General features: G+C 34.6%; 5 protein-coding genes across 9 annotated transcripts; 2 read left to right on the forward strand and 3 right to left on the reverse strand.

Annotated features, from left to right (window-relative positions):
• Positions 1–228: 228 nt before the first annotated feature.
• LOC124178457 (peroxisome assembly protein 12) lies at positions 229–2,796 on the forward strand. Of its 3 annotated transcripts, XR_006869808.1 has the most exons (7): positions 235–537; positions 616–724; positions 810–1,003; positions 1,124–1,492; positions 1,665–1,750; positions 1,881–2,086; positions 2,722–2,796. XR_006869808.1 is itself a non-coding variant. In XM_046561809.1 (6 exons), exons 1-6 carry the CDS (start codon positions 418–420, stop codon positions 1,990–1,992), a joined length of 990 nt encoding a protein of 329 aa, XP_046417765.1. In that variant the 5' UTR covers positions 235–417; the 3' UTR covers positions 1,993–2,570. The 3 variants fall into 3 exon arrangements, 1 of the variants encoding a protein (XP_046417765.1); XR_006869809.1 differs by lacking the exon at positions 2,722–2,796 and having other exon boundaries at positions 229–537; positions 1,124–1,503; positions 1,881–2,570; XM_046561809.1 differs by lacking the exon at positions 2,722–2,796 and having other exon boundaries at positions 1,881–2,570.
• On the reverse strand, positions 2,259–6,484 carry LOC124178455 (phenoloxidase 1-like). Its single transcript, XM_046561806.1, has 7 exons — positions 5,851–6,484; positions 5,132–5,542; positions 4,487–4,942; positions 4,026–4,347; positions 3,601–3,900; positions 3,276–3,508; positions 2,259–2,950 (listed from the first exon to the last, which is right to left on the reverse strand). Exons 1-7 carry the CDS (start codon positions 5,959–5,961, stop codon positions 2,705–2,707), a joined length of 2,079 nt encoding a protein of 692 aa, XP_046417762.1. The 5' UTR covers positions 5,962–6,484; the 3' UTR covers positions 2,259–2,704.
• A 3,029-nt stretch (positions 6,485–9,513) lies between these two features.
• LOC124178458 (serine/arginine-rich splicing factor 1A) lies at positions 9,514–14,383 on the reverse strand. The gene is made up of 4 exons (XM_046561810.1): positions 14,098–14,383; positions 12,089–12,482; positions 11,492–11,686; positions 9,514–10,494 (listed from the first exon to the last, which is right to left on the reverse strand). The coding sequence occupies exons 1-3, from the start codon at positions 14,265–14,267 to the stop codon at positions 11,495–11,497; spliced, it is 756 nt and encodes a 251-aa protein (XP_046417766.1). The 5' UTR covers positions 14,268–14,383; the 3' UTR covers positions 9,514–10,494; positions 11,492–11,494.
• Positions 14,384–15,259: 876 nt separating this feature from the next.
• LOC124177217 (dynein light chain 2, cytoplasmic) lies at positions 15,260–19,775 on the forward strand. 3 transcript variants are annotated; one of them, XM_046559360.1, is made up of 3 exons: positions 15,260–15,439; positions 17,221–17,338; positions 18,042–19,775. In XM_046559360.1, exons 2-3 carry the CDS (start codon positions 17,231–17,233, stop codon positions 18,201–18,203), a joined length of 270 nt encoding a protein of 89 aa, XP_046415316.1. In that variant the 5' UTR covers positions 15,260–15,439; positions 17,221–17,230; the 3' UTR covers positions 18,204–19,775. The 3 variants fall into 3 exon arrangements, with proteins under 3 accessions (XP_046415316.1, XP_046415318.1, XP_046415315.1); XM_046559362.1 differs by lacking the exon at positions 15,260–15,439 and adding an exon at positions 15,736–15,841; XM_046559359.1 differs by lacking the exon at positions 15,260–15,439 and adding an exon at positions 15,791–15,813.
• A 2,095-nt stretch (positions 19,776–21,870) lies between these two features.
• LOC124177214 (2-methoxy-6-polyprenyl-1,4-benzoquinol methylase, mitochondrial) lies at positions 21,871–26,212 on the reverse strand. The gene is made up of 5 exons (XM_046559356.1): positions 25,989–26,212; positions 25,304–25,716; positions 24,617–24,705; positions 22,315–22,438; positions 21,871–22,097 (listed from the first exon to the last, which is right to left on the reverse strand). The coding sequence occupies exons 1-5, from the start codon at positions 26,173–26,175 to the stop codon at positions 22,008–22,010; spliced, it is 903 nt and encodes a 300-aa protein (XP_046415312.1). The 5' UTR covers positions 26,176–26,212; the 3' UTR covers positions 21,871–22,007.

A 26,212-nucleotide genomic window follows, 5' to 3' on the forward strand; every position in this document is an offset into this window, starting at 1 on the left:
AAAGTTTCGTAAATAAGCATAATAAATTTGCAGAAAATTCATAATCACAAAGCGGTTGACAGCTCGCGTTTTGATGGATTTAACTCACGCGTCTCTGTAAATTCATTCTAACCGAAATTGATCCGTAACCTGTGACAAATATTAAAGTTTTCGATGGTCAAGTTGGAACAATTCAAATACATACTGGAGCTAAGAGATGATTTTGAACATTGATAAAAAGCCGCGTATTTCAATGATTTCACGTACAAAATTGAACATGGTGGTCAAGTGAATGGAGTTGTTAACCTTGAACTCTTTGAACTCTATCAGGTCAAAAATCAACATAACATAGCCAATTGCTTTCATGTATATTTTATGAATGAAAATAGTAGCGTCATTACGGAGCGTGTTATGGTTTATTATTAGACAACAATAATTATGGCTGAAAAAGGAGCGTATTTAACGGATACAGTCAAGGCTAAACCCTCGATTTTTGAAATTGTTGCGCAAGAATCTTTAGCCTCTACACTCGAGCCAGTCTTCAAAAAAATCATCTCGGTACGTCGCAGGCTCGTTTTTTTCATTATTATTATCCTGTAATTTGTTACATAGTGAATCTTATACACAGTATTTCAGTATTTGGTGTTGGTCAATCCACATCGATATGGATGGCTTGAAAGATGGTGCGATGAGGCGTATCTGGTTTTTAATGCCGCTCTACAATATCACTATCTCAAAAAATATTGTAAATATATTGAGCGATTTTTTTTACGCTTCTAACTAATTTCTCCAAGTATTCGTCAGCCTAATCAAATCCGTATTTATTTTAGCGGCATCATTCTCCGAAACATTTTATGGGTTGAAACGTTCTTCAGTCGTGGCAGGTTCAGATGGAAAGTTATCTACTAAGCAAGAGAAAATTTCTTTATTGCTGTTAGTCGTCTTTCCGCACTTCAGAACCAAATTATTTAGGCTTGCGGAAGAATATAAATTCGAAGTTGCTGATGGTAAAATACCTCAGAAGGTACGTGAATTTGAAAAGCTATTTATATAATTTATAAGCTTTGAATATGCTTTTTGTTGTCATCAACAGTACAAACACTTTAATTTGTTCCACATTATTTAAATAACTAATTGTTTTCAGCGATGGCAGAAACTTGTAAGGAAATTGGTAATAAATGGAAACATGATATTTCATGTTATTTATGAATGCCTAATACTTTATCGGTACCTGAGGTACATGGCTGGACGGTCAGAATATTCAACTCCGCTTCTTTGGCTGGCTTCTGTTACATTGTCTTACGCAGATGGTAAAAAATTCCTCACCATCACTGACCTTCTGATGAAGATAAGACTCGGAACATTGACCTTCAGTAATGGCATAGATTTGTTTGGAATGCTTTTTACTAGATCACTTGAATTTGGAGCTTTCTTTCTCCAGTTTCTTCGATGGTGGAATCAAGAAAATTATTACGTAAACCTGATGGCTCTGCCTACACCTGTGCCTCCTGAGGTAAATGAAAGGTATACTTACATTTGTCTTCAACAAAATACGGGGAGTTCATATTCCCTCTCCTGATGTTTTTAACAATGTATACATCATGTTCCGAAAAATCCGGATTTTTTGTTTGCTGCACTTAAGCTAGACATGGATGAATGTCATTCCATTTTAATTTTCAATCCAGGTTCCAAAAATAGCGTTACAGTATAAAGGATTATGTCCAATCTGTCGGAAAGGTCGGCAAATCCCCACAGCTCTGCCAGTTTCAGGGTAAGTTTGGCATGTTTTAATTCCATTTTATGATGTAGTTTCACATAGCGGAAATATTGATATGTTTTACAAAGCATCCTTACCAAGCAAACAAAATTTCTACCAAAAATAAATATTACTCTCTACATAGGTACGTCTTCTGCTACCAGTGTATTCTAAAATACATACGAGAATACGAGAAATGCCCGATCACAAACTATCCAGCCAAAGAGGATGACTTGATACGGTTATATGTAGAGTAGACAGTTTCAGAATAACGTTTCAACTACATACACTCACGATACCAAATGTGAAGATGCACACAAAATAGAAATAAGTCTGAAGCTTCACTGAAAAGTAATTATGATATTACTTGAAGAATAATTGCTGCCTTCCTGTTTAGTAAAATAGTATAACAATCCGTGTGGATTGGGAATAATTGTGATTCTTATCTTTTTTATACTGATGGATACATGTGACAGCATCAAATACCGAGTACTTGTATAGATATGTAAGGTTTAGGTTTTTCAACTGTTATACGTTCCATGTGAAGATACATCAATTTAATCTTATTTTCCTACCATAAAAACACACAAGTGTATAAAAAAGTGTAGTGTAAGAAACTTTTTTTGTTTCTGAATAATAATTGATTGAGATATACATATAAGTATAGAACTTTGCGAAGAATGGAATTCATAAGCGTGGATAAAATATGGATGTCAGCAATAGAGACAAATATTAAATGACCTTATTTAACTACGTGTACATACATGTAAACTTTTGCTAAGGTAGCATGATTTCTTGTATTAAATATACTGTGATTATGTGATATTCGATTAAACATAGTTTCTTACATAAAATTCAGTCATAACAAATGAAATGAAATATGTTGATGAACAATTATTCATGTTATGGTTTCTTCATATAACATCAACAATTGTATTTCTGAGATAGATTTACACACTTCTAAAAGAGCTAAATCCTTGTTGCAGATGGAGTTGCAGTAGATTGATTTGGTCGACGTAAGATGGAATTTGTATGACGTATTAGCACGTTCGTAGTTCTCATATTAGGTGTCAAAAATTGGGATAAAGTATCAACACCATTACGTGGTAGACGATCAAATGGATACCCCATTGCTCGAGCATCTGGATACTTCTTGTTTCGTATTCCGCAGAAACTAGCAGCGTCACTGCATTGTCCACCTATGTCTTGTTCGATCTAACAATAAATGAAACTTTTTATTAGCAATATTGCAATGTATATATTTAAAATCAAAATATCCAGATATTTCTTCAAGCAAACATTTTCTGATACATCACAATAGTCAAAATGTAAGTCCACATGTTTAAATTGAATCTGTTCGTTACAGCTGGTTGAATTATTTCTGGCTCAAAATAGATTCATGCTACAATGCGTTTTAATCTTATTGAATGATAGACAATTAAGCTTCATTAGTATTTTTCTCAAATCCATTGATAATTTTTGTGTATTTCTAAAAAATTGCTGTTTTCTTCTTTAAATAATTTTAACCAGGTGAAAATACCTTGTCATTGTCGTAGTTGGAGATCATAACAAAAAGTTCTGTCGCATAGCCACTTTCAGTTCCTTTTGGAAGAAGCATGTGCTGAGGCCAACCACAACCACAGAAGTTAAAAGCATCAAGCTCATTAATATCAGTTGGAACATTGACAGTCAAATTTCTAAAAGTTCTTTCAAATGGAATTGTTACAGATGATAATGTCGAGTTACGCTCAATGGTGTTGGCTCCGGGTCTTACTAAAAATTTGTGAATTATGCATAAATTTTAAAGGAATGCGCTACGGTGCCATGTTTACTGGTATTAAAATTTTTAGTAATAAGTTATTTACAGTTCACGGTGAATTTGTCCAGTTCAATCATCATATTTTTTTGATCTGTGAAAGCCATAGGTCTACCAAGCTCATCTTGTTTTGGTGTCAGAAATATTCTACAGGTTCCCATTTTATTTGCTCCACTTTTGTTATTTACCTGAATTCTGTAAATATATGGAGTATACTGTAAATGTGTGAACCTTACGAGAACAGAACCTCTGGGTATGAAATCCAAGCCTCGTGACATATCAACGTCACTCTGCTGCCAGAAAGTATGAAATACGTTCTTTGGCTGATTCTCTGTCACCACTTCCACACCTGCGATTCACAGAATAAAACTGTTTGTTAGTTGCTGCTTATCATTTCTGTAGTTTTTATGTAAAGAGCACCCACGCATACTCTTTAAATTGGCTCAGTAGTTTTTAAAAATTACTGCTACAAACCTGTAACATCAACTCCTGGGTTATTCAATTGTTCCACTGTATATGGAGGGAGCGTCCCTTTATACAGTTGAAAAATAGATTCTACCCAACCATGTAGACGATAAAACACAGGATCTCTCATAGTGACAGCTGGATCCCCAATAGGAGAAAAGGATTCCAAATATCTGTGATCCGGATCATGTACGAATGATAGTGCTATGTGCATATAGTTGTGCAAATCACCGTAATAATTAAAATTTGGAGAAAGAATACAAGCTTCCATGAGGTTTCCCAATACATCTATGCCATCCTTTTCTGTCAGTGGTATAGTTTGACCTCTCTCCTATAGTTAAAATTACCTTTAAAAATGTCTGCATGATCATACATAATGTGAATGAGGACACAGTTTTCAGATTGTGAATCAGTCTTCAATGTATTACCGTGTTGTGGCTAGTTGAAGACAGAGAAAAATAGTCTCTTACATTTATTACAGATTGAGTTGAAATTGCCTGTGCAATACGATCTCTCCATCTTTCCAGGTCTTGTATGTCAAATTGAAGTTGATCAATTGCACGATTAACGTCCTTAAGCTCTGAATTAGCTGGACGAGCCGGCCAAGCACGACTGGCTACAAGCGAATCCAGTTTGGGAAAATAAGCTTCGGCAATTGGTTCGCGCCACCTGTTCCAACGCTCCACTCGTGGAAGATCATTGCAAAATCGTTCACAGTTATATCTAGCCATAATCTGTGAATGCATGTAATACAAAAGTTCGCCACGTCTATCTTTGTTAACTATTTGCATTGGCCCGGAAGGTGGATAGACTAAGTGCCAATGCCAGTGGTGTAGATTGATACCCAAATCTTCGCGAAAATATGCAAGTCTGTGCTCCACATCCAAATCAGATGCACTGTAGTTTCGAGGGATTTCGATTGGCATCTAAAAGGCATTTAATGTTAGAACTTCAACACACTTTTGGTACTAACATACACATGGATTGGATTATTTCAGAAAATATTGCAGAAAAATCACAATGAAGCAATAATTATTAAATAATTACATACTGAGTAATTGAGTTGCATTTGTCTGTACTATTACTTAAAAAACTACATCAAAATTTTTGCTCACCCTTGAGCCAGGTGCAACAAGGTTTGCTTCTTCTCGTACTTGTGCAAAAACTCCGCTTGTTACAAACTTGTCTGGGAAGACTTCGCACAAGGTAGGTATTGGCAGATCTCTGGTATCTGGTCGATGCAGAATAGCAACGGACAAACAGTAAATATACATTTGGGGATTGATTCGATCGTGACAAAAAACAGATGCAGATAGAAAATCATCATAAGTTGCCATTCCCAGTAGAATCTCAATTAGACGTCCAGCCATTTTACGGTGGCTTGGCATAAAAAGAGAAAAATTCTCTGTGCGACCCAGATTGGTTGCTATGCCGAGTGATGGTACGTTTATTTTCTTGACAGGAATTGTAGGGACATCATCACCAACCCGCGATAAAACCGATGGAACAGATTGATATCTTTCCACCTGTAATGAATGGTTATAAAGTTCGGTAATTGATAATCCGTTGAATGGATCATACTATGTAAAATATAAGTTATTAAAATTAGAGACAGTATAAATTGATTGTATCAAGTATGGTATCAATCATGAATTTACATCTATTCACATCACAATTAACTCAGTGTTGAATTATTTAGATTCAAATTTTTCTCTATTTTATTCGAAATCCAGATATGTGATTTGGCAATTTTATCACTTCAACCTCATAGGTGATGTAATTCACTTGAAAACGAATTATGAATATTTGGTCTTTCGCCCTGAATAATACTTACTAAATAACTTGGTGGAACGTCAAATGTGGTTGATTTATTGCCACGTGAGACAAATATTGGTTCCGATGGACGATCATAGAGATACAGTATGTCTGTCACACTTCGCGACATGTTGGAAAACTGTCTAGCGTATAAGATGGCACAAGACTACTGCAGGAATCCTTGCAGATATCTTATATAGTGAAAGAAAGGGGTGAGTAAGAGACCACATCCTTATTGTTAGCAAACATTGAATGTTATGTACGGTCAACTCGTGTTTGTATCTAATTATGTACAATAAAATCAACTTTTGTGGTTCTTTATGCCGGATGTCCACTGATGGCTTGCGCCTTTCCTGCTTCCAAGATTGAAAGTGGTAAACAGATTGATAAATAAAACCACTGTTTGTTTTCGAAGCAAACTAAGTACTAGAGTTGTTACACACTTATAATTTAAAAATATATTACACTATGATTTGGTTGATTACTGCACATGGATTAAACAAGATATAGAATGTTTGGATGATCCTTTGCTGTGAAATCACCATACTCCATCATATTGTATTTTACTACGATAATATCTATATCTTCTTGAATAATCAGAAGATAGTAAAGTCTTCTGTGTTTAGAAAATAACACTACAGATCTTGCTTTGACTTATAGTACTAAAATATAAAATATTGTGGAATTCTTAACATAAATTATCAATTTTCTAGGTCTTTCAGATCAGTAATAATCATGATTAAGTTGCGAATGAAAGTATATGGAAAGTATGAACGAGTATAAGTATCTTGGATAGGATAAATTATGTGGTTGAATAAACGACGTTTTTAATCGGCATATATAAATTTTATTGTGGTCAAATCCCAGGATGTACATTACCAGCAGAATGTTTCAAGTAAACAAATATGGAATGATCACTATTCGTGATATATTTCTACATCTTGAAAAAGAAGTGAGTTTACAAAACGAACCTATTGTATTAAGCTCTCTCAAAGTGCTTGCTGTAGAGAAATCAGAACATGCACGAAAGAAATGAGTGATTATGGGATTGGTGGCAATATGAGTGGGTACAATTTTTTAAAAACTAAAATCGCCTAATGTTTTACTTTACCACCAATGACATATTAAACTTAGCTTGAACAAACTGCAAAGGTGGTAATAAAACGAATTAACTATATAATTAGTCTACTCAACCAAAGATAGTAACCAGCCAACGAAAAGAACATCTAAACAGCCTCAGGTTTTGTTACTGCTCGTAGTCAGTATAACTCGCATAAAAACCCTTGTTTGATAATAATTTTCAAATAAATTGACATTCTCTGTAAGTCTGATGAAGAGTATATATTTATTTCAGAGATTGACGAACTTAAATTCCCCGTTATGTACTTACTACTATGAAGATTTTTTCAGCATTTTAATTCATTTTTAGTTTATGGCCAAGACAATCAATATCGAAGAAATATCGTTATATCAGTTTTATCATAAAAATAGTCAGTTTCACATTATTGATCATTCTGACTTAAAAAACAGCTACTTTTTAATATACGATACGTTCAATCCATTTTGAATACCTCGTTACCTGAGGATGTATAGATTTGACTTCGAAACAATAAACTATGTGGATGTTTTCTGCAAATGTATGAGGTGTCGAATTATTTCTAAGACATGGATGTATCGTCTTTGATGTTGAAAATAAGTTTGTTTAGAACAATCTTCACATCAAATCAATGGATTATATCGTCACAAAGCCACTAGCGATACTTAATTGTGTATATATGTGTATATACACGCAGTTAGAGAAACTCATCCAGTGAGTAGAGTTCCTGCTAAGTACTGGACGTGTGTTAGTTAATGGATAGATCAACTTGAATGCATTCAGCCAATGAATGAAAAGATAATTAGGAGGTATTCAAAGAAGACGACAGAAGGGAATAAAGCAAGGCATGCAAAAAGCGAACATGGAAAGTACCTCAGTTTCAAAACTGGTGTACAAGTACCTTATAAATAGCCATCCAATCCTTTTGACTCCATTAAAAATGATTTCCAACTATTCTGTAATGATCCTGAACCTTTCCTCCTAAGCGACTGCAAGTCCGAATCCAACCTAGAGCATTCCATGAACCCTATGCGGTGAGGCGCGTTCCTCATTCATGTCTCATGTAATTGAAACTGATCGAAATATGAATCCTTCTGCCAAATATCCTGTCCCATCCACTTGACAAGTCCAAATGGTATGTATTATATTATCCATTGAATTTATCCAGATCGCAGAATCCTCCATGCGTAATAATCAATCCCGCGAGGCTTCTGAATCCCAATAAATTCCAGTCCTGTCCATCTCCCCGTTCCTTTCGCAGCAGATATATTTTCGCGGTATCCAAATCCACAAAAAACTATAGTCCGTTCACGTCAAAATAAGAAAGTCTCAATTAAGTGAAATCCTCTTCTTTCCATTTTGCATTTCTTTTAAATATAAATGATGCGAATATTAAACACTGGTATTTATATGTTTTAATAAGTTCGAAGTATATCGTTAAAAGTGTGATTTAAAAATTTTTAGTTTAGCCAAAGTATAGCATTGTTGAAGTCAAACAAAAACCGATAAAATTGGCATTAATAGAACTGTTCTTGTTGAAGCTTCTCTGTTTATGATATCAGATTCCTGAGATAGAAAAACAACTTTGAAGCAAAATAATATTCCAATGATGTTAAAGTTCAAAATATAATTATATACAACTATCCATGTATTTTTTGAGATGATTGCTTAGTTAATGTATAGACCTTTAGATTGATTCTAACACATTCGAGACCAGGAGTGTAGTTGGCTATAACTTGTTTAACATAGTATGCAGAATGTTTCACAATCAATCCAAGGGTTTAAACAATATTTTATTAGCGCTAACTATTTTTCTCTAAATTTGAGCAGTCGTACTAATAGTAATCATACTAATATCAATTACTAATGCAAAGTATTACTATATATCAGAGAGAAATGCAAAAAGATGATCGTAATATTGTAAGAATGGTGTGGTGCTTTACTTTGATTGATGCCTGGATATAAACCTCCTGGGTATAAGCTACAGAAAAAAATGTGATTTATTGAAGAACTTTGATTGGTAGTGAAAGATGTTTCAATATTGACACATGGATATTTACCACTCACAAATTTTTTAACTTGAAACAAAAAAAAAAAAAATAATAAAACTTAAATGAAATGAATATGCATATGAATTTTTAAAGAACAAATCATCTCAACTTGATACATTAAAACATGGTATATGTTCTTGATGTTTTAGCCACGTTTAAAAATATTATTAAATTTCTACACTGAAGTGTTTGTGGATGGACGTGAACAGACTGTAATTTAGGAAGAAAAAAGGAAGAAACACGAAAAAAACCACGTCAATTTCACGGAGTTTTCAATGGACTTGCCAATGTGTATCAGCTTGAATCCAATCCCAGCTAATCGATAATCCTCGAATCGAATATATCCTTGCTTGAGGATCGCGTTCCTGAATTTCCTCTTGTCCAAATTTATCCTTAATCCTGATTATCCTCACTGCGACTTATCTTTAATCCGCTTAAATTTATGCTCCATACAAATCCATCCAAAATGCATTCCATCCCATCCCATCGTCAAGTATGAACGAAGCATTATATCCATCCAAGAAGTAACATCGTGTAGTTTCTCAGTTTTTCATTCATTGTGTTACAATCCAATCCAATATACAAAAGAAGAAAAAATACATTAGTTTCTTGATACAATAATAGATAATCGATATCAGATTCGAAACTTTAAACCCCAAACGCGTATTCTGCAATCCCTAAGCGATTGTAACGACAACAGGAATGAATCTTTGTATTTCTTTCGAATTATGAACACATATTAACTCTGTAATAGAATTAAATATATTTTAAAATACAATGAAAATACGTTATAGGCTATTCCTCTGTTGCAATCGAAGGAATCGCTTCAAGATTCAGATAACATATAATTGGTGTGAAATCGTTTTGCGACGAGTTGTGTAAGGAACATTGCTGAATTTGAGCATGCAACTCTGACCTATGACTCGTATATACAATTGATAATATTCTCAAAGGAATGGATATTTTACTTAAACATTTATAATATGTAATACATGTAAATATATTCAGATGTTCCCATTGGTAAAAATATTTATAATATTCAGAGCCTCTTTGCATTATCGACTCAGAGCGAAAGCTTATAAATATGTGTGCAGTTAGAAAATCTTTTCACATTTACATCTTTTAAGCACAGGATTGAGTTATCCATCAAAGACTTATAGAAATGGATTGGTGGTTTTAATAATGGAGGAGAATACGTTTTACTTTCTGCATAAGCTTTAAAATGACTATACTTTGTGGTTTGCCACGTATATGCTTTGAAAAAGTGTGTTTCACAATCCATTTTCATAAGTGTTAAGACTTATGAATACTGAAACTTGTCTGTTGCAGATAGTTTTCTCATTAAAAGTTATAAACGTATTAAACATAAGGTGGGAGATGACGCGGTGTACAGCATGTTATGAGTAAAAAGATGCAGTGGGGTTGTCAGCGCAATGTCTCGCAATGCTCATGATCACCAAATCATTGTTCTCATATTTGGCTACCATGAGGTCTCATCTGACAAAGATCTGTTATCCTGCAATAATAATTATGGCTTAAAACAATTTTTATGGGCAAAAAATAAAACATTAAATCACGCGTTGATCCGTATTTGTAGATGATAATGATATATCACGTCATATTTGTTGTGAATTGCGAATTTTACGCCAGCTCCGGATCTACAATCCTATCCCTGATCTAGCTGATAATGATAATTAATCAGGATTGAAAACATTAGTCCTTTACATGGGCATAGGAAGGAATCACATTTTAATATTATGGTACCAAGAAAGGGAACGAAGACTTTATGTAATATTCCAAGAAATTGCAGATTGATTTGATAAAACAATAGTGGTATATTCGACATATCGAATATTACTCACGATGTATATTCAAAAATTTCGGCAATCACTATAGGTTTCGGTGACGATTCATATCTTGTATCAAAGCACTATTATGTTAAAAAAAATGTGGCCGTTAAAGATGTTTTCCTTGAACTTTTGTAATTGTCTAGTTCAATTGGTACAAATTTATTTGAGTAAACCGAACACTGTCAACTTTACAGACATTATGCATGAAAAGCTATTTCAATATCAGAACATCAACCACAATTGACAATTAATAAAACTGATTAGGTTTAACTTGTAGAAAAAAAGTGATGCAATTCACAACAAGTATAATGATGGTATTCAATTCCTTTCAATTTTTCGATGCCAAAAACTTGTCAAGATTTCCCTCTGAAGTGATCAAGAAAGGGATGAAAAATTATTAGGAAAAAGAATCATGTTTATCAAAGACTGTGAAAAATCTTATGTTACACTGCACCTGTGATCGTATGTATTACACAGGTAACAACATACTTGTCAATTATGCAACGACAACCTGAATACAGTTTGTAAAATACAATTTACAATTCATTCAGCCAAGATAAATGTCTTTAGTGAGTCAAAGCAGTGAAAACGAAATTCGGCAAGGCATGAGTGGTTGAAAAATCACTCATATTATCACTGAAGTTATATAGTATTGATACGTACACACTAATCGTATGAGCGAGACCTGGAGCGTGAGCGTGACCGCGAGTAGTTGCGACGCAATGGCGAATAGGTAGGAGAACCACGACGACGTGGACTGTAACTCCTTGAACGAGTACGTCCTCTCTCTCGATCTTCACTGCGGCCGCGATCTCCACTGCTGTGGTCTTCTTTGACACGAATGTATGCAACTTCACCCTGAGAATTGGGATAAAAAGTTAACGTGACAGTCACAACGAATAAGACATTTACGATCATTGTTTAAATAATAATATATTTGAAAAATGCTGAAGTAGTGAGAAACTGTTGTGGCTAAGGCATGTATTAATTGAGGCAAACAAAATTTATTGTAATTGTCATGAAATAAGGTGCAATCCTTCAAAAAATTTTAGGCCAATTCAATTACTGCAATATTTTTACCTGCAGTACATCAAAAATGAACTTAAATCGATAAGCTAGAATTTTCAGTTTTAGAAAATTACATTTTTTCAATGTCTAGTTTGTCATTTACAGAAGAGAAAATATGTCAGTGATATGGAAAAAGATAGTTCAGTTAATTGCACTCCACTAAATAATTACAAATAAACATAGAAGTTGTACCTCGTGCGATCTGAACCTGGAGTCATCTAATTTTTTGACCGCATACTTCATGTCTTCGTAACGTAGAAACTCAACGACACCAGTCCCATCTTTGTAGACATCTGCAAAGCAAACGTCACCTGCTTCGCGCATGTGGTCTTTGAGATCCTGCCAGCTTCCCGAGGATGGCAACCCCGTAACCAATACTCTATACTGAGATCGACGAGCCGGAGGACCACGGCCTCTAGAATTGCTCATTTCACCTCTGCCACCTCTACCGCCACTGTCACCACCTCCTGCACCACGTCCCCCGCGAAAGTTGTTACTTGGTCCCCCACCCCTGGGAAATTCTACTCTCAACCTATAGCCATCATAGTCATAACCATCTCTAGCATGTACTGCATCTTCTGCATCCCTGTAATTTCAATATAAACACCTTTATTTATTTATTTATTTTTATTCATTTGATCAAAATGTTTCAGGTGAAGTTTACTGAAGCTGTGTAACTTAAAATTAGTTCACATCATATATGAAATTGGTCTGCAACATGAAACTATCATTCTACAATATGAACTGAATATCTTCAAAAAGATTAGTCAACTATTGGAGATACTTTGAGCATACAAAAGACACTGTCAAGAAGTCAGATTGTTAGAAATGCCTAATCGCCAAACTCTGCAAAATTTGTAGTAACTTTGAAAAAAACTTTTGCCTAGCTATTTATGCTGTCCAACTGAATGAAATTGAAAACTGATTTACATGACAGCTAGTAACGTTTACTGTTAAAAAATCTACAATCTTTTTTAAAAAAAATCATGTTTTACTACTCCTCATCAATTATGCAAATCTTGATTCCGAGTAGAACCTGTTTTGTATGATAAAATATATGTGAAACAGTCTTGAGTTTCGATAAACTGCAAGTCGGAGAAGCAAAACCTGCAGTTTTTTTGTTTTTTTTCTTGTTTTTTTTTTATTTTATTTTATTTTTTTATTTTGTCGAGTTTTTATAATGTTTGAACTGTTCAGTAAAATTCCTTGACATTTCCCAATTATGCTGTCTTGTAAAAACTATAGGATGGGCAAAGTTAATAATTCAGTAACCTTGCAAAACTTGTATTTTTTACATCTGTGTGACTTGTTGCACTACAAAGTGACCAGACGCATGTCCAGAATTTTTGGCTGAGAGGTTAGCAGACTACGTATTTGGAGTGATATGTAATTCATTTTATAGAAGGAATAGACCTAGAGTTTTTACATACAGAATAACAACTATAACAGCAGCATGGTTGGCAGCCACAAACTAGCAGCGAAATCATTACCCAGTGTGTGTTGGGGTTTCGGATAACGACGCAATACAATAATTTATCAAGCCCGTAGCAAAAGTATGATGAAGGTCGAACTTATTTCAAAAAATAAGACACAGAAAGTTCTATGGCCCAAAGTCTCAAACCCGAGCTTGCCAGTTCACTGCTCCAGAGCCTTAGCCACTGCGCCACCTGCTCGCTCAAGGATGGAATATACCCGAAAGTATTTTGCTATAAAGCCGTGAAATTTCTCGGCTGCCAATCTTGCCGTCATTTACGTCCACGGACTGCCAATGCCGAGATACTGTGGGCTTTAATTGATGTAAAGTTTGAATACAGTCATATGTAATTTCCATTCAAATGTGCGCTCGATGTAACAAGTTTCACAGTGACTTCTGCAAGCTATACAATATGCATGAACTCTCATCCGGTAAAACGATTAAGCACAATTTAACTTTAAAGTATCGGCGTGTATTTGTGCATAAATGCGGATACGTGTTAATACACGTAATTCGCTCATGAATTCAAATGGTTGGTAAATTTGTGGTTGCTATCAAAAATAGATCACGCAATGTAAGTACAAGGTTACGTTGCATAGGCCTAGAGATGAGCGTGATTATTAGCGACAAGGGCGGAATAGAGCGCGCTGAGCATAATATGCGATAAATAAGTATGCCCAACACCCGTATGTTAACCTAACAGGTAGAAACGCAAAAAAATACGTACCTTGGGTCGTCGAACTCAACGAAGGCGAATGGCGGCCCCCTACGATTTTTCAAGTCAACAAAGGTAACTTTACCAAATTTGTAGAAAAGATCCTGAATGTCCTTGGTACGAATATCTGGTGGTAAATTTCCCACGTAAATCCTACACTCGTTCCTACCACCGTGAGACATCTTGATTAAACGGAATAACTAACAGAGTCTAGTTAATCATCAAATGCAACAGTGACGATATTTGCGCCTTAATTGTTCACGGCCGCTGCTTCACTCTTAGTGGAACAAACAAGATGGCGTGGCCCGGTCACAGTTCGGAAGCGGATACTTTAATTGATTTGACTAGTCTTTTTGAATTGGTTTAATTAAATCTGAGAAGAGAAAGATTCGTGTGAATAAGAAAAAATTAATCATTATTCATGGGTTGAAGATTTTTCAACTTATTTTCAATGCTACAAACCCGAGAGGGAGCTTTGATTTCAGTTACAGATGTTGATTTGACGGTGACCAATTGTTGCAAGTACGATGTTTTTGTAGTTTTCATTTCACTCCGTACATATATATTCAGAAGAAAAAAATCGATCACTTATGCTTTGATAAACGGAAAAAGGACATATAAATAAAAGCAAGCTGGTGATTGTCAAAGATACGCACGTTACCGTGACGGTTTATTTATATCCGATCCTGAAATTTGTGAAGTCACTATTGAGTCTTAAAAAAATTTTCGTTTTTCCAGAAATTACAGTAGGTAAGTTTAGATATTTGATTACACATGTTACCGTACGAATCCCTCGTTAACGTATCCCATCCCATTTTCGTTTCATGAATTCTAATATTTTACCGTCAATATACTAAATTTCACAATAATCGCTAGGCTTGGAGGCGTATGTTGCATTATGTTTTCATTACGTACAATATTAATTGGAACAAGCCAAAATTCCCTGCTGCTGGTGTATATTCGATTTGAAATGGTGAATAAAGAAAAAATAAGTTCGCAAAACTAATAATTTGAACAATAACAAGAAATGATGCGATATTTCTCGCTGCGGGTGTAATAATGTTTGAATAACGTTTGAATGCGTCCTCGGTATCCCTTCTTGCGCGGGCTGTACGACGCAAGGCATGCCGGGTTGATAGAGGACCCTGATAGAAGACCCTACACCTCGACCAATCAGGGTCGAGATACGTTGAGGTACAATCTTCAACCCGTGAAGGGATTTTTGGTGTTTGGCTCGAGCGCGGAAAAATCGCGGAGTAAATTCGGTTTGCCGCGGTAAACTGTGTGAAACGTAATCGAAAGAGCCTCAAGTGTTTGCCAGAATATAAACTAGCTGAGTGTAGCTTTTTAAAAGGTATGTTAACAGCTACTTTACGAAATATTTCGGTTTCAAACGGTCGGGGGGGCAATGATCTTACTGTCAAGTTTGGCTTTGGTTGGCGGTCTCTATATCACCCATTACGTATTCGCGAATATTAAACATGACATATATTCGTTACCAATTACAATTCTATCACTCGTTATTCTCGATCGCGTGCCGATCCTGCGACATATTTTCTTATCGATAAAACAATACCCGTCCCGCGCTTCTCCTCGCGCTTCGCCGTCGCTCCCGCCCGCTTATATTAACCGAGCCTCTTCTGCTGCTGGCGATCTGGCATCTGGTATTGACATGCCGGTATTTGACGTTCACGCCACTGTCAAAATCGCGCGTGTTCTACCTCCGAGGTTCATTTAAAATTAATTCGTATATTAGGTGCGAAACCTCACAAATTACACCTTACTCTCCAAAATTCGTTGTTTTCGTTTCCATAATCTCATCGTCTTCTTTCGTTTGTGCGATTTAGTATATTTCATCTGAGTGCATAGCCCTAAATTTATACTCTGAATCACTCATGTCGATCAAGTAGCTCCAAAATTTACGTGTCTATTGTAATTACGTATCAGACACCCCACTGGTTACTGTCGATGTGCAGTCGAAACTGTATTTCAACCTGCCGACTGAACAAAGTATTTACTCGAGGTGGTGAGACAGAGTTTATTACTATTTTTGTAGCACATATTCAAAGTCTTGTGGCAAGTTGTATATTTTTTTTTCTGCTTACAAATCTTTCAAGTGCTGCTACTGTTGGTTAATTTTCCAAAGGGTACTTTAACGCTGTTTGCGACTTGACAATATTAACCACTGACGAGTATCTGAAAGCTTTTCACTCACTTTTTTCTCAGCAGAATCTTTTACAAAATTTAGAATTATCTTTTTATCACAAAATGAGCAAATGAAATTTTTCTAGTTTACCATGATTGCTATCTACTGAGAAAAGTATTTTACTTTTTTTTTTGTTGGACGTCCTAAAATATCTTGTGGAAAAATTAATGCATCGACTTATAGTTTTGTATAATGCACATGAGCACCCATTAGAATGACGATAAACATGAGAAGGCAGCATAAGAGATAAAATTTTAATTGTATGCTTTGCAAAGATAATAATTCACATTGGCCTACCACCTTGAGAATATTTTGCACTTGAGAACCGGCTCATAAAATTGTAAAAACAGATGCAAAATTTGGAATGTTTATTATTGGTAAAACAAGATACGTACTAGATTATTTGAAACAGTAGGGATTTATTTTATACTCTTGGGCATCTGCTCGTTTTTTTTTTTCTGTTTTCTGATTAATTTTCCACATACCAACTAAATGCATAATGTGGAACGAATGTTTCACTCATTTTGCTACAAACTTGACAAGAATACCAAACAACATGAATATTACAGCTGATTGTAAATATGAAATATTTTTGAAAGAGTAGCCAACTAGAAAGTTTAATATCTAAGGAATCGCGAAAACTTATGAATATCAACATTGACTGATAAATTTCAATGTAAATATGACCAAAAATAATTAACTTTGAAATTTGGGTCCATTTCTTTTCACTTTCATTTCTAATAATCCCAGCGCAGGTGTCATTTCAATGAATTATTTAATCGTCAGTAATCCATTATATAGCAATCAGTTGATTTATTAATACCGAGTAATTAATCGTCTTTGAACATGGTTTACATGCAAGGTTTCAGACAAATACCTATCGGGCCATCATTCTTATCTTGAGAAAAACGTTTCATTGCTGTTTTCAGACCAAACAAGATGTCAGACCGTAAGGCTGTGATCAAAAATGCTGACATGTCCGAGGAGATGCAACAGGACGCCGTGGACTGCGCCACTCAGGCCCTCGAGAAGTTTAATATTGAAAAGGTGAGGGAATTGACTCACAAATTAATTTTTCAAGTGTTCTGAATTTATTTTCTGTGCTCAATTTTTTTCTTTGATCGTCAATAATGTTTATTGAATATTTGAGTAATTGACTGCTACTTACAGATAACCTGATATTTCTTTTTGTCATTACTATCCAAAACTAGAAGTACGAATACTAATTAATGCGCTTTGGGGTTCACTTGGGTGCGAAAGTTCGATAACAGCTTGTCCTAAGCTATTTTGATCTGTCTAAATATAGAGATTAACACGTCTCCCGGAAGTTTCTTAAGGTGTCCCAGTAATGGAAGCGTTACGCAAATGAGAGGAAGTTTTTGTTAGTTAATTAAGATAATGACGATATAGTAACCTTAATAAAGCAAACGCTGCAAAAGCAACATGAATGTTACGTACAATATCTATATTTTGAATTAGCTATTGCAAAAGTGACATATTTCACACTCATATTTGAAGACATGTTACCAATCCATCTTGTCAAATCTGCCTTCATATTTCAAAAGTACAAATTAGGAGTTGCTCACATTTAACATTACTTATTGTTAATCTCGAAATTTCTCTGATTATTATTCTGGGAGGTGGGTTTTCTTGAAGAAATCGTGTATATACCCCTATAATATTACTTGTAACTTGATTTGGTATTTTGATGAATATTTAATAATAAACCTCATGTTTTGGTGTGTTATAGGATATTGCAGCTTTTATAAAGAAGGAGTTCGACAAAAAATATAATCCCACGTGGCATTGTATCGTTGGACGTAACTTTGGTAGCTATGTGACGCACGAAACAAGACATTTCATCTATTTTTATTTGGGCCAGGTAGCCATTCTTCTTTTCAAGAGCGGATAAGCTGGATTCTATCCTCTGTACTATCCCCCTTCCCCCTTCAATCGCTATGTCATCTGAGAAATTAAATTGTATTACATATACAAATATATGATAAGAACTGATTTCAATAAAAAAAAGGTAAAGGAGGGTCCTGAAAGATGGCATATATGACGCAACAATCTCGTTTGTTCTCCAATTGCGTATTGGACAACAATATATGGACTAAAATATAAATCTATTTGTGTAGAGAATCTAAGGGTTGGGGGACATATAAAAATATTGACATACTACCTTACACGTTGAAATGTATTGCGTATGCCAAGAAAAAAAAAAACAAAAAACTTTGTTGTGTTCTTGTTTCTATTAGGTATATACTACGTGTAATCAGACCTTACTCGTGATAATGTACAGTTGCTCAGGGTTCTCCACCTTATGTTCATCGTTGCAGTTTGGTACTGCGTTATTGTTCAGGATCACGAAAATGCAACGTGTTGACTAGTCTGTGTATACATTATGTCAGAAACTAGATCCCCTGGTGCTGGAAATTATCACTAGCGAACACTGATTAAGCTAATAATTACAATTTACCATAATTAACAACAAAAATTTCGAAATTTTCCCTACTTAGCCTTACCCCCTCCTCCCCCACAATGCTACACACAATGAATAATTAGTTGAATGATTTTTTTTACTTGTTTGATGACGTTTTGTTTAATATTAAGATGAAGAGGAGTATTAAAAATTTAACGTGCCGATGAAAGCATCAGATTTTTTTTTATATATATATATACACACACACATATATATATTATACATTGAATAAATATTAATTACATAACAATTGAATATCGATTTTCATAAAGAAGGAAAAGAGAAAGAACGATACTACTTAATACTATTAGAAACATTCGTGTTACTATTGTTGTATTTTGTAACTGACACTGGATTTTTCACTGGCGTTTTATCAGGGCGATGCATACTTAAAAATCAGTGGTATGTTTGGGCTCCAGAATTGCTTCAGACAATGTTTGTCTGTTCCATCGTCACTATTGATCATTCAATACTCCATACGCTAATTACACATAACATAATTAATAAATAGATTATACAAATATGCTATTTATACATAGTGCAATCCACATGCGATATTCTCTAATTCAGAATGAATCGGGTTTGCGCCCTGCAAATAAATTATATGTGTTGCTATAAGAGTAACAACGTTTTTCCAAATTTCAGGCCTCAGCATGATTTTAATTAACCACCATCTACGCATATAGTGCGTATCTTTAGGTAATATTTTCACAACATTGATAGCGTTGTAGGGCTTAAGGATTGCCAGAACACAAGGGCAAAAGTCAAAAAACTAGGAGAGAATTGTACCTCTTGAGTGTTTAGAACGCATAATCTCACAATTTATTGGAAATAAGCACTTGAAACATTTATTATTATTGCTTGAATAGTTGATTAATTCATCAAGTTATTCAAATCGTAAGTCTTGCAAGTCTGGACCATTGTTGGAATCTGTGTCATTCACTTATTCATTACATTTAATATAAATTAATAATAAAGTATACTTGTTTTTTTGAAATCCAATTTCCTTTTCGTTTTTTCCTAAGTATCACTGAATTATTTGCCTCATCCTTTTACTTAAGTGTTTCACGATAAGTATACATCGTACACATTTATTATTTACATCTAGATTGGACCTAATTCCGTCATCTCCTAGCAGAAGAATTCTCCTTTGAGGAAATTATTCTCACTTTAGATCTGAAACTGTGATTCCAAATGCACAGATTCTAGTAACTAAGCTATTTCATAAATCTGAGAAAATCGATTGTTTAATGCGAAATAATGAGTAATGAGAATTGATTATACTTATCCTACCCTAATGCCATAATGAATCATACTTCAAACCTATTTTTACTCAAACATCCACTATTTTGGGATCTGGGTGTCGCATCAAACAGCTTAGAACAAGGTGAAATAATTTTGTGACTTGAAGATTGTAAGATGCAAAATCTTTGCTTCTTCGAGTGCTATACCCTGGATATTTGCAAGTGTTGTGCTAGTTCAACAATTTTTCAATTACATTTTTATTACGAAAATCTGGAATAAATCAACAAACATAACGAAATTCTTGGCCTATGTGTTGGATAGTTATGAGTTTGTGGTTTGAAGAATTCTCTAATATCAGAAAATGCAGAACAGCACAGTACTATGGAAATACGGATTCTTCTGAATTAACTGTTGACCCGATTAATGAAGATTAAGTTGAAATATTTTAAGTGTATCTCACACCACAGTTTCTTCCTCACTTGCATAGCAATCTCGTCAAATATTTGGAATAAGTATTATAATCCCATACACATAGCTGGAAAATGAAAGTATACTTTTCAACTTGAATGTTGGAGACTGAATCGACTTTTCTGTGTGAGAAGCGACCCATAGTCTCAAAAAACTGACGTGCCACCAGCCTAGCAGTTGTACACACAATTTTTTTTTTCACCACAAGTGATTAATTATCCTTCACAATGTCGAACTTTTAAACTAGTATGACCACCTTTGTATACAGCCTGAAATAAGTTTCATTGATTTATGTCACGGATTATTCTGTGTAGCAATCATCTTGCATCCTCGCACCACCTGTATCTTGGCAATGATTACTACGTTCGCAAGTTATTAGATAGACATTTTTTCAATCTTCGTACATGCTCCAGTATTAACTAGTTTTATCAACGAGACTTGGGCGAATTTATGATGTGTCGGATACCTCATGTTGGCTATTAAAGTTCAACTATGGAATCTAGCAGATAAATGCTTGACAGGCGTGTCTCAAATTTTAATATTACCATACTTTATCATATGTATAGGTATATTAATTGCATTATACAGCAAAAATTAAGATAGTGATGATATTTGACAGTAAGCATTATTGTAAGGCAAACATGAATTTCCTAGAAAAATTTTATAAAACTGGAGTGTATGCTAACTTAGCACGCTGCAATTGGATAATTGCGGTGTATTATATTCGAAATTTGGCAGGGTACAGTGATATTCAATGACAAAAACAAGACATAAAATTTATACAACTTGAGACACAGCCTTAAACAATTCCTGTGGGGAAACGGTATTAATTTAATGTTGTGGATCTCTGGATGGAATGTACTGCGTGTGTATTTACTTGTTCTATCTGAGGCTGCTGTTTTCACTACTAAATATTAATACAGTTGTCCCTGAAAGTACTTGTGATTATTATCCTGATTACATGTCCTTTTCGTGTCCTACACATGTTTTAGATAAAAATTATCAAAAACGATAACGAGCATGATAATATTCAAAGAGTTATCAGTAATTAGACTTATATTTTCATTTTTCTTGCGTAATCGTCAATGGCGGTTCCATATTTTGTAAAATTTCTTAGGTTGTTTGGAATTCAATCTAGATAGGAAAAACAGTTATAGAAAATTCTTGGAAGCTGTGAATGTTTGTAGGCCTGTGTGTAGAGGATACGAGAGCCGCCAACCTCTGAATACTTTGCAGCAGTTCGCCGTCCAATCTTGATACTTCAGACTTTGTATCAGAGGTACAGCAAGTATGAATGCCTAGAAGTAAACTCGAAGGTATGATATGAATATCCATAACTTGACATCTCTAAAATTTTAGAGATGTGTAATGAAAACGAATGTAAAACATTTCTCTGTTTATTTAATGATGCGATAACATTTTACTATTTATTACACACAATACACTAAATTATCATATAACTTTATACACGTTAGTTATTGATACATGTGTTCGTGCTGCTCATCAAGAATAATTAGGTAATTATAGTTTAAATCCTGAGTGTATGGCGACAACACCAAAAGTTAGATTTTCGTAATTTACTTGTCTAAATCCAGCATCCTCGATCATGTTCTGAAAGTAAATAGAATGTCACATTGTATATTATCCTTATCTTATCGGAGCTGCAGATGAGAAAAGTACATAAGAATTCGTCGCAATTGGATTCCGATTGTTCGGAGTGGGTTGCGATAAACGAACTGAATTAGATATGCAAAAACGTTTACTTCGCTTCTTAAAGGGGACCATTAAAAAACTATAAAAATAATCAGATATGCTAGTTAAAAATTACCTTAAAATCGTCTTGCCTGGGAAATTTTCTAATACTTTCAACAAGATATTGGTAAGGTTCCCACTGTCCAGCAATTAGCATGCCCATAACTGGGATCATTTGAAAGGAGTACTTGTCATAGATCCTGTGATAAAATGATGATGAATGAAGAATACAGTAAATCGCACAAATATTTTATTCTTAGATCAAATTTAAAGGACAATGCTTAGGTATGATAATGCATACCAATGCAATGGAATATTAGTGTTTGGCTTCACGCAGTGTAACTTGTAAGGGGTAATCGTAAAACTGTATAAATATTGAAAAATTCAATATAACTGCTGCGATTGTAGGTATTCACATTGATGCACTTGAAACTCAAATCTTAAATAGTCAATGGAAAACCCGTAGTCAGGTCAAGATTCCTCATTGTATCAGGTAAATATAGAATGATAATGCCTGAATCACATTTGAATAATAATTTCTGTCTCATCGGTATTGATCAAGCATAAACGTACTCTCTATTGATTTGAAAAGGAATTTGATGCTATTCTCATAACTCTCTTGCTCAAAGATGACCCAATTGAACAAGAGCAAAAATTTTCTTACGTTACACTCAAAAATCGAAACGTCGTATACTAAGTTTTTGCATCTATGGTATCTGGCATTTAGCTGAATTCAAATGCAAGTCGAACAGATTTAACTTTCTTTATTATAGACTACCATATTATGAATTTCTACTTGCACATAAACGGGGCGCTGAGAGGGCTAACATAAACCACAGCAAACAGTTACTGTTCACAATCAGTATGACATTACACAATTTTAAGATGTCTTAATCAGTTCAGTATATTTCCACATTTTTTTTTCAGCTGGGAAAGAGATGACAATTGAATCAAAATTATGGGTAGAATCAGAGGATGCATATACGTATATACTTGCTGAAGTTTAACTGAAAATTGAAATTGTCCTGTGTATGAGTATCAGGATTAAAAAAATTGTATAGGATTGAATCTGTGTAAATAATAACAAGTTTTATTCCACCGAGATGCAATCACAAAATCTCAGTCTGTGCAGTCTGATACTGCACTGGAAATTACAGACAAAAGTCATCCTCACGACTGGAAATTTAATTGTGTTGTTATTCTATTCGAGATCTAAGAGTGGAAGAAAGATTTTTCATGCAGAAATATCTTTGTCAAGATTTACTTGCGAACTTATATCAATTTTCTTAATAGCTGACAATTTTCTGGAAGTGTACTTTCACCAGTTTGAAGGATGCTACTTTCTGTTAGGGGTAGCTTGTGCGTTTGTGCTTATAAATAGAATCTGAGGATATTGATGTATCAAGGTAAACATGAAGGGGAGATGCACCGATAGCTATAGAATGAAAATACTCTCCACTGCTGGGGAAAGCCTTAAAAATTTATGTTAAAGGTCTAGTTTATGATATGTGTGATAGAAGATTAATATATGCCAAACAATAGGACAGCTTTCCTTTACAGTACAAAAATGGAAAATTGTGAGATTTTTGAATCCTTGAAACTATTGCTAGGATATTAAAAGCGCAGTGGAGGCAATTTTTAGCTGTAATTGTGTGAAAAAACAAATGGTAGATGAAATTGCATAAAGCTTCGTTAAAACTTGAATATACACATGTAAAGACAAATCACAGAAGAACAACATTTCACGTTTGGCAATAAGGCGAGTATAAGGGGATTTCTTCAATATGTGCTTCATTTTTTCAAAACATGGAACGTTTCATTGAGTCCCAAAACTTGCATCAAGGCAGTAGTCTGTTTCATCTGCAATATACCCGACTTGCTATAGAAATTAAGTTAACTCCACGAGTTGAGTAAATCAATACACATGCAGTAGCAGACTTCCCACCCTTAAGCTTTACATCATTGTCATCCTAACATTAACTACGGATATTTTTTAACAGTATATCACCTGAACAAACATGGTATTGAAAGACAGAGAAAATTAAAGATCTTATTTGACCTTCAGTACTTCACTTTTACAAAAAATAACTATCCAATTTTTATACTGAGTAAACCAGTTGATGATGGGTTGATGGAAGTCTATCAACTGATTTTCAGAGAAAGTTACACTAACGAAACATTGCATAATAGATTTAGACTCACAAATCGTAAATTCCAGTCATGGTACATTCATCTTGAAATAATAACGAAAATTATTTCCTCTTGTTGATTCAGAATTATCATAATTACATATAATATCACTTTACTGTATCAATTGTAAAACTATCACAATTGAATTTACTAACACTTCACATGAAAGACAAGCCATTATTTCATACCATTGCAATGCCTCGTTATTCAAATGGCTGAACTCAAGGCACAGGAAACGTCCACCTGGCTGGAGAACTCTATAAGCTTCGGCGAGTACCTGGAATGTAACGGATACTCATATTGAGATATATTTACTAGTTACATGATTCATATTTCCAAGCCACTTTTAAAGCTGGAGTACATGTAGTTTGAGGGTATATTGGCTTCTTGTAAAAGCCGTTATTGCAATTTGCATATTAACGAAGCATCCTCTGATTCCTTGCATTATTTTCTTGAATATTTTCAATAATCTTTTCTACATTCTCTATTTTCATGGCATTCTGCAATCTTTGCAAAAGTAACGTATTGTATCCAACACCCATATCTTATCATAAGAAGAATTGCTTAAATGTACAGTTCATTGTTCTGTAAACATAGCTTTCACTCAATTTATAGTAATACATATTCTAGATCTAACAGAATTTCGTTTACAGTGTACAGTTTTGAAGGATATTCAAGTTAAGTAGCAACTAAGACCAGTGTTATATAAATAGCTAAATTTTGATTCAAACAAGCGTGTAATGCGTACTGGCAGATTATTTTTCAATGAGGAAAACGTGCATAGCGTTGTAAATTCATTGAGAAAACGAATCATGGTCGTCTAAGTTTTACACAAATATATTGAGAATAATCTTCCTCTAAATGCCTGTTCTTACATTTTCGACATGCGTGACGTTTCTAATCCCAAAGGCAATAGTGTAGGCTGTAAAAGAATCATTGGCAAAAGGTAGTTTCTCGGCGTCACCTTGTTGCCAGGTGATGTCGTAGCCTTTGTCGACAGTCCATCCTTGTTTTTCAGCTCTAGCTTTGCCAACATCTAACATTGCCTCATTTATGTCGCACACAGTCACATGGCTTTGCAAATTTTCTGGGTTTCTCGTATTTTTCAAGTAATTTAAATATCGGAAAGTTATGTCACCCGTGCCGCCAGCTACGTCCAACAATTTCGTACCGTGTGTCGGTCCCAAGCGTTGGATAAAAATATCTTTCCACACTCGATGAATACCGAGACTCATTGCATCGTTCATCACGTCGTATGACCCAGCAACGTTTTCAAACACAGCATGAACTGCAATATAAAGCAACGTTCAATAGCAAACTAACAATAAGTTTAATCTGCAAATCAAAAACACTATTGTAGTTTTGTAACGAGTCTGCGATAATCTGTAATTCTTTTCAGATATATTTTCAAAGGGAAAAGGTAACGAGTAGAATTTGCAAATGATTTCATGCGAAGTGTATATACTTCGTCTAGCCCGTCCCATTCAATGAAAACAATTAAAATATACACAGAAATCTTGTATTAAATCGTAAACATCGAAGGTTACGACCTAACCTTACCTTTTTTCGCTTTTTCACTTTCTTTGACAGTTTGATAGCCAAAATGTGTTTCTCTGCTCTCATCTTCGTCGTTTTTTTTTTCACTATAAGCTGAACTTCGCTGGGAAGACGTAACGCTGAATCGCCGGTTGGCAAAGCTCTTGCCCGTTCTTGCTAACCTAAAATTGATACACTTGGAGAGCGCCATATTTATGTCAAAGCGATATATGTCGATAGGGTCAAGG

The sequence above is a fragment of the Neodiprion fabricii genome, chromosome 3, assembly GCF_021155785.1.
Source record: "Neodiprion fabricii isolate iyNeoFabr1 chromosome 3, iyNeoFabr1.1, whole genome shotgun sequence".
In the NCBI taxonomy this organism is placed as follows: Eukaryota; Metazoa; Arthropoda; class Insecta; order Hymenoptera; family Diprionidae; genus Neodiprion; species Neodiprion fabricii.

Coding starts and splice junctions, on each gene's coding strand:
- LOC124178457 (XM_046561809.1), top strand. CDS start 418: ATGGCTGAAAAAGGAGCGTATTTAACGGATACAGTCAAGGCTAAACCC. Junction 538..615: donor TCTTCAAAAAAATCATCTCG/GTACGTCGCAGG, acceptor ACAGTATTTCAG/TATTTGGTGTTGGTCAATCC. Junction 1,751..1,880: donor ACAGCTCTGCCAGTTTCAGG/GTAAGTTTGGCA, acceptor CTCTCTACATAG/GTACGTCTTCTGCTACCAGT.
- LOC124178458 (XM_046561810.1), bottom strand. CDS start 14,267: ATGTCTCACGGTGGTAGGAACGAGTGTAGGATTTACGTGGGAAATTTA. Junction 12,483..14,097: donor GTTGAGTTCGACGACCCAAG/GTACGTATTTTT, acceptor TTGAAATTACAG/GGATGCAGAAGATGCAGTAC. Junction 11,687..12,088: donor CCAGGTTCAGATCGCACGAG/GTACAACTTCTA, acceptor CCCAATTCTCAG/GGTGAAGTTGCATACATTCG.
- LOC124178455 (XM_046561806.1), bottom strand. CDS start 5,961: ATGTCGCGAAGTGTGACAGACATACTGTATCTCTATGATCGTCCATCG. Junction 4,348..4,486: donor CAACTCAATCTGTAATAAAT/GTAAGAGACTAT, acceptor TTTTAACTATAG/GAGAGAGGTCAAACTATACC. Junction 3,901..4,025: donor CCCAGGAGTTGATGTTACAG/GTTTGTAGCAGT, acceptor TGTGAATCGCAG/GTGTGGAAGTGGTGACAGAG.
- LOC124177214 (XM_046559356.1), bottom strand. CDS start 26,175: ATGGCGCTCTCCAAGTGTATCAATTTTAGGTTAGCAAGAACGGGCAAG. Junction 24,706..25,303: donor ACGTCACGCATGTCGAAAAT/GTAAGAACAGGC, acceptor GTTACATTCCAG/GTACTCGCCGAAGCTTATAG. Junction 22,439..24,616: donor AATAACGAGGCATTGCAATG/GTATGAAATAAT, acceptor ATTTTATCACAG/GATCTATGACAAGTACTCCT.
- LOC124177217 (XM_046559360.1), top strand. CDS start 17,231: ATGTCAGACCGTAAGGCTGTGATCAAAAATGCTGACATGTCCGAGGAG. Junction 17,339..18,041: donor AGAAGTTTAATATTGAAAAG/GTGAGGGAATTG, acceptor GGTGTGTTATAG/GATATTGCAGCTTTTATAAA.